The sequence below is a fragment of the Setaria italica genome, chromosome IX (genome assembly GCF_000263155.2).
Source record: "Setaria italica strain Yugu1 chromosome IX, Setaria_italica_v2.0, whole genome shotgun sequence".
NCBI lineage: Eukaryota > Viridiplantae > Streptophyta > Magnoliopsida > Poales > Poaceae > Setaria > Setaria italica.
Genome location: NC_028458.1, coordinates 16,378,553 through 16,387,621, shown reverse-complemented (window position 1 = coordinate 16,387,621; position 9,069 = coordinate 16,378,553). Strand labels below are relative to the sequence as shown.

General features: G+C 51.5%; 1 protein-coding gene and 1 long non-coding RNA gene across 2 annotated transcripts; one reads left to right on the top strand and one right to left on the bottom strand.

The window, feature by feature from the left end:
* The first annotated feature begins 894 nt into the window (after positions 1-894).
* Positions 895-3,986, top strand: LOC101756752. The gene is made up of 4 exons (XM_004982800.3): positions 895-989; positions 1,062-1,378; positions 1,479-1,569; positions 3,570-3,986. Exons 2-3 carry the CDS (start codon positions 1,175-1,177, stop codon positions 1,542-1,544), a joined length of 270 nt encoding a protein of 89 aa, XP_004982857.1. The 5' UTR covers positions 895-989; positions 1,062-1,174; the 3' UTR covers positions 1,545-1,569; positions 3,570-3,986.
* A 28-nt stretch (positions 3,987-4,014) lies between these two features.
* LOC101756473 lies at positions 4,015-8,900 on the bottom strand. The gene is made up of 3 exons (XR_215843.3): positions 7,760-8,900; positions 4,707-6,431; positions 4,015-4,513 (listed from the first exon to the last, which is right to left on the bottom strand). It is a non-coding gene; the product is annotated as an uncharacterized LOC101756473 (long non-coding RNA).
* Between the last annotated feature and the right edge of the window lie 169 nt (positions 8,901-9,069).

Here is a 9,069-nt window from a genome sequence, read left to right as displayed (position 1 = left end):
GTTGGCGGCCAGCAGCGCCGCCGGGTCGGCGAAGAGCGCGGCCACCTCGAACACCATTATTTCGGCGTACAGCGTGTAGCCCAGCTGCGCCTGGCAGGGAGGGGGCCGCCGGCCGCCCGCTCCGCTGGCTGCCGCGAGGCCGCTCCGCCGCCCGCCCTCGCTCCCCGCCACCCCTCCCTGCTCCCGCCGGATCTGGATCCGGCGCAGGGCGCGGCTCGGAGGGAGGGGGAAGCGAGCGGCCGTGGCGGGCGGCGCGGCGCGGCCGTGAGGGGCTCTCCGGCAGCCCCGAGGAGGTGGCCCACCTCCACAGCCTCCTCAAGCAGGCGGACGGCGACTCCCTGCACTCCCACGCCGCCGCGCTCGTCCCCTTCCTCGCGCACCTCAGCCCCGAGGCCCACTCCCTCGGCTACCTCTACCTCCTGTACGCCGCCTCCCTCCCTCCGCCCCTCGCCGAACCCTAACCCCACCTTCGAACCCATCGCGGCCGAGGCCAAGGTCGGGGAGAAGTTTTTCCCCTTTAACCCCTTCCCTTCCCTCCTTTTACCACCCGAGCCCCCCATCTCTTCAGATTGGACTGCGGGTTGATTACACAAAACGTCAGGGGTTTTTTTGCAAAATAACCACAACGTACGAAAATTCAGGCAGAGGCGTTACTTGCTTTAATAATAGATAAAGATGTGAGACATCAATTGTTTGTGTGCAATTAAATATCTATTTATACTTATTATTTATAAGATATATAATTAAAATTATGTGAGATTATTAGGTGCCGCTATTGGAACTTATCATCCGCAATATCGTCCGCTATCCGCAATCTGCTACCTCGACATCAATCCGCTACCAACCCGCTATTCGCTATTTTAAACTTTGCCTCCGCCCCGTCCACTCCCCCGTCGGACAGGTGCTTCCCCATCCACGCCGCTCTACGACGGCCGGTGTGCCGCGCGCGCCTGGGGCCCATGCCGTGCGGCCCGGTTTAGGTGTACCAGGCACGGCACCGAACCCAACCACCGTGCCCGTGGAAATGATCTGATCTGAATCTCTGATCCCCCCGTGCGCAGGAGCAGCAAAGCAGGCAGAACGCAGAAGCTGGGCGGGAGCCGCAGAAACGCAGGCAGCCCAAGCCCACGCGCAGGGCGCCGTGAGGCCTCCTTGAGAAGGGAGCAAGCTCCGGATGATGGGCTCGGGCGACCCGGCCGCCGACCCCCTCTCGCCGCTCCTCCGCCACCCCGGCGCGCTCACCCTCACCCTCTCCCGCCGCGTCGCCATGGCGCGCGACGCCACCGCGGCCGCCGTGCCCGCGCTCCGCCCCGCCTGGCTCATCGACCTCATCCCGCTCCTCGTCGTCCTCCTCATCGCCGCCCACGTCCTCGCCCTCGTGCGCCCTCCCTCCCTGACTTTCTTACCTCTCCTACCGCGCGCACCTGCTGGATAAGATTTGGCCATTTTTGGGGGATAATTTTGGCTCGCCGTCGCAGGGGTACTGGATCTACAGGCTCGCCACGGACGGGTCCAGGCAGCCCGCGCGGAGCAAGAAGCACTAAGGAGGCGGCGCCCGCGGCCAGGAATGTAAGCCTCTTCACTCTTCTTATCCGCTGCTCCTCTCTATTCTCTCTCTCATGTGTTCTGATGCTATCGCTGGAAGCTAATTACCCGAAGCTGTGGAATTCCTGATTGCTCGATTTGCTGGCTGGTGCCTGCTAGGCTTATGCAGGGGTGCATTTCAAATGCTGATTGCCCAATGCTACGTTGTGAATAGTGAATTTACTTGTTCATAGCAAGCTGGGTGCTAACATTGATCTGCTCATTTTGGTGATCTTATACTCCAGTACCACATAACTACAATACTTTCATCTCAAAACCAAAGTTTTATTAATTTTGTTGGTGGCACCAGGTTTGGGTATTTGGTCCAATTTAGCTTTGGTACCTTGCTTGTTGAGTAGTTAATGATAAAAATGTATGTCTGAAGATACTTGATAGATATTTGTGGATCCCTCAGATTTGGATATGGATGCAGTGTAGGACATTAGATAGTGATACTTTTGGGGATGGTACGGTTGGTGGATTGGGATTGCCTTCTTTGTTACTACTTTAGTATGCAATTATTGAACCCTTTTTTAGGAGAACAATTATTGAGCCCCACTGATTTCGGTACCTGCTTTTTATCAGTGATGGTTTGTTAAGCTATTTATCGAAGTATCCTCCTAAACATGGGCTTATTTGTCTGAACCATGGAGGAATAAAATGTTTCTGTTCAACTCATGTTTTGAAGATAAGCTTTTGATATTGTGAGTGCTTCGTATGCTCCCACTTATGTGTCTTGCATTTGTTATGCATTGTGCTGTCCTAAGAGAACTTGATTTCTCTTTGTCTCTCCAAATTTATGTTCCTGTAATCATATTTTCAAGTTGGGCAGTCTTCACTTGTTGAATCCATGGACTGTTGGTAAAAAAACACAACTGTCATATGCTTTCAGCTTGCATTCGTATGTTATTTTTTCATTTTTGGATCATCTATCGTTCTGGGCTCCTTATACCTTATAGTGTATTAGCCCAACAAACATATGACAAATGACAATGGAGCTACCCTTCACAAATGTAGTTTGTGTCTCAGGATTTTGCTGCTTTAATTGCCAAAACTTGCATCAGGCATAACTTTTAAATACAAGTAGAAAGGGCTCCTGAGATGATTAATAGTACCTTTATTCCTTTAACATTGATCATCAGACCTCTTGTCAGCTAACATTTTGCAAATGAAAGAAAGATAGGAAAAATGTTTCTTTAGATATGCGTTTTCTGAAAAGATTGCAATGATCCTGGCCTCTGAAAATAGTGATTTGTTGATTCGATGAATTAACATGTATTTTGGCCTTGACAATGTCTAATTTCTTGAAAACAAAATGGCTTGGTTCAAACTTCAAACATTGGTAATTTTGTCAGTTCATTTTGATGTAACAAAACGAATATCATTTCTTCCATTGTACATTAACTAAGAAAAAGACTCTTTCCGATAAATCAATAAGTTAACTTTTCTTTGTATCATGTAATTTTGTATGAGCCTTCTGTATTTGGAAGAAGAGGTTTCTGTTTTTTCTGCTGCGAAGTTGAAGGTATTCGTTTGTTGTCTTCATAGGTTGGCGAGAGACACAAACCCATGATTAACACCTGGCTGTTTAGACTTTCTTTTTTTTAGATCGAGTCATGGTGTTATGAGTCTTTAAGTAATCAAGCAGCAGAGATGCATATGCTCGCATAGTCACATTCTTCGGTCTCTTGAATCTATACAGCAGCCCAGCATAACATCATTCAAGCAGTAAATGGCAGCACAGCTGACTGGCCTTTTCACCATACTGCAAATTCACTGTCTTCTGTGTCTGCATTTTGTGTATAAGATGTATAATGAGGAGGGGTTAACAAACTCCCACAAATTTTCTGCTGATTTTTGTTTGCTCCAGATCTGCGTAGTATCTGAGTAATATGTAACGTTAGACAACCTATGAAACACCAACAGTGACCTGCTAAGTACTGCTGACCTTCTGGGATTAATCGTTTTCTTTCATTTTGTTGCAGGCTTGCAGCCAGTGTTTGCCATTTAGTTCCTGCATCCTCTGCTTGTTGATCTCCAAGGTTTTCAATGTCGAGCGATGGCTCGCAAAACTCCTCCTGGAAAGAACCAAATACAGGGAACCAATCTCCTCCAGTGGTTTGTTCAGATGTTGGTTTCAAAGGTGACGCTAGCTGATATGTGAAAGGAGGACCTCATGATCATAAATAGCTTTCGGTTGTTGAATAGGCATGTCGCCCGTCGACGCCTCCGTGTAAAGGACAGTAGCTAGACAGGTGTGCCGTTTCGTCTGTTGCCGGCTCCTGTAATCCCAGGAGCAGCGTTTTATTTGCGCAAGAGTGAAATGCACCACGGGCCTTAAACTTGTTGTGCTGAGCCAAATAGGTACAGCAACTCTGAAAATGTATTTTTGGATTTTCAAACTTGCTAATCGTGTTAAATAGGTCCAAATTCTAGCAATTTGTCTTAAAACGCCGACGTGGCAAGCTGAGGCTGACAAGGACGCTGACGGGACCTGACACGTGGGCCCCACATGTGAGGCACACCTACCTTCTCCTTCCTCGCACCTCCGCCCGCCTCCTTCCCCTTCCTGGCCGCCGCCGCCGCCCGGCCTCCTCCTCCCCCGCCATGCCGGCCACCACACACTCGACCTCGGGGGTCGGAGCGGCCCTCGTCGGCATGCAGCCCCGGCCGGCCACCTACACCAATCCAACGCCGCTGCTCACGCTGGCCAGGCCGTCGTCGCCGTCCGCTCGCGCCGGGCCGCGTGCTTCGTTTGCCGTCTGCTCGCGCCGCAACCGTCCGCTCGCGTTGGCTGCAACCTTGGGCTCCTGTCCGCTGGAGCAAGGCACGACCGCCGCCGCCGTCCGCCCGCATCCTCGGCCTTGTCCGCTCGCGCAGGGTGCAGCCGTGCTAGCCGCCGCCACCGCCAGCTCGCGCTGGGCATCACCTGCATGCTTCATGCTTCAATTTCTGACGCAGGCAAGGCAAGCACCAAATCTACTACCGCAACTCTATGCTCCGCATGCTAATCCAATCCAATCAACTGCTGGGTATTATAGAGCACGCGGGTGCTGACTGCTGAGCGCATGCAAGCTGCGTGCACGGCGTCGCCAAGGCTAGCCCACCAGCGGGCAAGCTACCTTGAGGCACGCCGCCGCTTCCCGGAGTTCGAGGCGCGCCGCTCGGGCCCGACCCAGCCCGGCCTGCCGCTTGCGTCGTGGAGCTCCGCTGGATGGTGGTCGCCGCCGGAGGAGCCAATGGGCGCGCGCGGATCCCCTCCTCTGCCGGAGCTGCTCGGAGCCGCCGTCGCCTCCACCGCTTTGCTTGGAGCCGCCGTCCCCACTCCCGCCACGCCGCTCGGTGCCACCCCCACCCCATTTGCTGCATGCTGCAGCCACTCAGCCATGGCAGTGCACTGGTGGGAGGTGAACGGGGAGAGAGGAGGATGGGTCCATGGCGGCGCAAGGGAGGCAGGACGGGGCAAGGTTGGGTAGCACGACGGACAGAGCGAACGTCGACGGTGCGGCGGATAGATGAGTACGAGGGAAGAGAGAGAAAGGGAGAAGGTAGGTGTGTCTCACATGTGGGGCCCACGTGTCAGGTCCCGTTAGCGTCCCAGTCAGCCTCAGCTTGCCACGCGTGCAGTTTACCGTGAGTAATCGGTGTTTTAGTACAAATGGCTAGGATTTGGACATATTTGACACGATTATCAAGTTTGAAGTTCAAAAATACGTTATCAACTAACCTATTTAGCATAGCACGACAAGTTTAAAGGACGTGGTGCATTTCACTCTTTGCGCAATATAGAGACAAGAGTTTTCAGCCTCTTCTAGGATCCTGTCTGAAGGTAATATGGGATAGCCTATGAGCGTCTCCAATGGTCTAGTTTAGAGTTAGCTCAATCAATTTCTTACTAGTTGAACAGTGCAATATATCTAGCGTGAAGTGAGAGCTAGTCTCGCTCACTTTTCAATACAATTCTCTCATAGCACGATCTTCAAAGGTGCTTTATATCTAGGATCGTATTAACTATGAGCTATCATCTGATTTATTCCATTGAAGACGGAGACGTCCTATGTGTCCTGTTTGCAGTTCCGGATAGTCATCACATCCAGCATCAAATGCTGCACTGGCAGGTGGCACCCTAGCTCAGCAAGGCCAGGAGTTTCTCAGATGTCTCGAGTACCTGTCTGATTTGTGTCACGTAAGTGTCGGCAACGCGGCGTTGGATGACTGGATGATCACACGAAGAGAACAAGGCGTGCCAATAGGGGAGCGCACCTGTTCCTCTTTCGATTCGGCCGGCGGCCTCTCTTTGCGTTTCTTCCCTGACAAAAAGAGGGTCCCGTTTGCGCCTTTCCCCTCGTGGGGCGGCACGACAAAGAGCACAAAGCGCAGGTTGACGCTCAGCTCACCCCAGATTCTCACGGACGCAAAGCGTCTTGAGTCAGATCTGCTCAAGAACATTTCTGACCTCGAAGGATGCAGATTGCAGAGGAACCAAAAGAGCACGGCATGTGACCTTGTATCCAAACACCCCAAAAACTCCCAATTCCAGACTCACAGCATGTCGGTTATGTATCAGTCTGACACGCAGAATCGAAGCCCCTTTTGCACAGGGATTAAAAAATAATAAAGGATAGAGCTACAGCCGATTAATCACACGGCAACGCAGAGGAAGAGGTTTTTTTCAGGTCACGATGTACAAAAGTTAATTTAGCACATGGTATGATCACGGCAGAGGTGGATGTTTCTTTGTGGGGCATTCAGCTAACGGCAGACGATGCAGAGGACCACGGCGACGATGATGATCAGAATGAGGAGCGGCAGCGAAATGATCAGCACGAACTCCATCCGGTCTCTCCCTGCGAAACAGGATGAAAGTTTATATTTCACACGATTGGCAGATAGCAAAAATGCTAGTACCATCTATGCACAGTGGTGATAGTACAGGTTTTGGCCGGATTCGACAATTTGGAAGGCTCTTGTAGCACAATGAGTTTTATTCAGAATTGCATCCATATACTTGATCATCAGTCGCTACATCCTGAGTGTGTGAACTCGTCGACTTCCGATGAATTCTCAAGCGCATCAGATCTCTGGAGGAACCATTCCATCATCTATATCTTTACTATTAGATTAGATGCATGAACATAGCTTTATGCTCAGACAAAGGCACATCAATGGCACGTTTTGCTGGAAAGGTACAGTATGGGATTCCCCAATGAAATAGCAATTGAGTTAGACCTTTCCCCGGGACGAATCAATTCTTCATTAGTGTGGCGCTTTAGGTCAAATTAACCTGCGTGTTAGTTTCCAGAACAGAACAGATCACAAAGACAGTAGGAGCTGTTGGTTCACTACTGGTCCTCTATAGGATGTGGCTGAGATGTGAGCAGAAGGTATCATCTTTTTTCCCCTCCCATAAGCCAACTGCACAGCTCTTCTGAATGAAAAAACACCTAGTAGTTCCTCCTAGGTTGGCTCTCTTTTTTTTAGCCAACTGCACAGCTGCTACCAGTAGGCAGTAGGTTCCTTCTGCTCCTATGAGATTATCAATCACTACTTCGCTAGTAGCTGGCAGCAGCCAGACTTGGTCACTTGGACACCAAAGTCTTGCCTAGATCACTCTACTAGTCAACAGATGAGTCTTGAATCTGGGAACTCTGTCCAGAATAATAGAGGGGCACAGCAGTTCTTGCCCCATGAACTACTCCATTTCTTATCCTGAGCCTAAATAAAATATATGCTGGAGCTTGGAGCTAGCTAGCTGTCTTTATTAAATTGAGAACAATTTGTTTTGTTTTCTACTGAAAGCTACTCAAGTCGATGTAAAATTTATGCAAGAACGTAGTGCTACCAGCGTTGATCTAACAAGGACGCCATAGGCGTAGCAGATTCCAGTCGCAAGGCCAGCCAGAGTCACCAAGGCATGGACAAAGGGTGATTTTGTTGAGAAAAAGAGCAGGTGAGAAGGATAAGCTACAGCTACAGCTACCAATTCAAGATTCTATGGGGCGAAGAAGATCATGAAATGAAACCTGAAACTACACGATCGAGCGTGGAGCCCCTGAAACCGGGGTAGATTCGGGGCAATCGCCATAGGTGATCTTCGCAGACGGCACGCGGAATCCTCGAACGGACTGTGTCGAAATTTAGGACAAGAGGACAGAGTCAAGGGACCAGTACGTACCTGCGCGGGATCGAGCTGCTCTTCTCGCTGTACTTGCTGATCTTGCTGGAGAAGCGAGCTGGGGGAGGGAGGCGACAGGGCGCAGTAATGGGGGGACGGCGACGGGGGAGAAGAACTGGGGCAAGATGCCAGCGACGAGATAGGGAAGGAGAAGGCGATGGCCGCTCTGGGTGGTGGGGGCCCGTTAAATTAATCGGCCGGGGGAGGAAGAAACACCAAGCGAAAAACGCGTGCCACGTGCCGCGTGGCGCCGCGGCCGAGCCAAGCTGGGCGGTGCTTGGAGCTTGCTTGACTGTGAGAGTGAAGCCAGGCCAGCTATATATGCTGGCTGCCTGGCTGATCCTTCTCAGTCACTGGCCATTTCGTCACTCAACAGAAGAGATCACACGAGCTTATTACAGCATAGTACTCTACTCAAATCTGTATCCAAAATGAAAAACTCGAAAAAGCTTGAGAAGTCTCTAGTTCCTTAGTTACGAAGACAACCTAGTGCAGACGCGCAGCATGCACGATGCTGTGTCCGATGCCTTTGGAGTCGGATAAAAAAAGAGGAAAAAGACAGGAGAGGTCCAAAACTAATCAATACTCCAAATCACAATCCACACCCCAGACCACCGACGACAGTGGATACACACGCACGCACGCACGCACGTTATTACGCTGTGATCACGAAATAAATCAGGTCCTGATGATGATGAACGGGTGTCGGCGACGACGCTGCAAACGACTCATGGTGTGCGCGCCACCGCGGCCGGCGTCGGCGATCAGCGGCAGATGATGCAGAGGATGATGGCGATGATGACGACGAGGGCCACCAGAGGCAGCGAGATCACCAGCACCATCTCCATGGCTGCGCCTTGCTTGCTTCGCTTTGCTTTGCTTGTATACCCGACGCGGGCGACCTGCAATGCAGAAATAGAGCTCGTGTATGTAGAAACAGAGCTCGTGTTCCGGCGGCGTGCGGGGAGCTGACCGCCTGCGCGAATGAGCGCGGAAGCTTGAGCCTTGGGGACGGTCGGGTCGATCGGTCCCGGAGTTTGATCTGGCTGGAGTGCCTGCCGTCGGTGATCGGGTGAGGTTAAATACTCCTGCGACACGACGAGTTGGGAATAGAATCGAAGCAGCCAAAGGCAAAGCTAGCGTGCCACGCGTTTAACATTTCGGCCTGCTTTTCCATCATTCCGTCCCCAATGTCGCGAAGCATCTGAGCCGCGCTGGACGCGCGCCTGTCAAGCACACGGGGAAAAGATGTTGTTGTTATCTTTAGAGGGGGATAATCGCGAGCTGGATTCCAACTCGAAGTAACGAAA

What these genes read in the sequence shown, in the direction of transcription:
- LOC101756752 (XM_004982800.3), top strand. Translation starts at nt 1,175, where the DNA reads ATGATGGGCTCGGGCGACCCGGCCGCCGACCCCCTCTCGCCGCTCCTC. An exon ending in CCGCCCACGTCCTCGCCCTC is followed by an intron (nt 1,379 to 1,478) that starts GTGCGCCCTCCC and finishes TCGCCGTCGCAG; the next exon opens with GGGTACTGGATCTACAGGCT.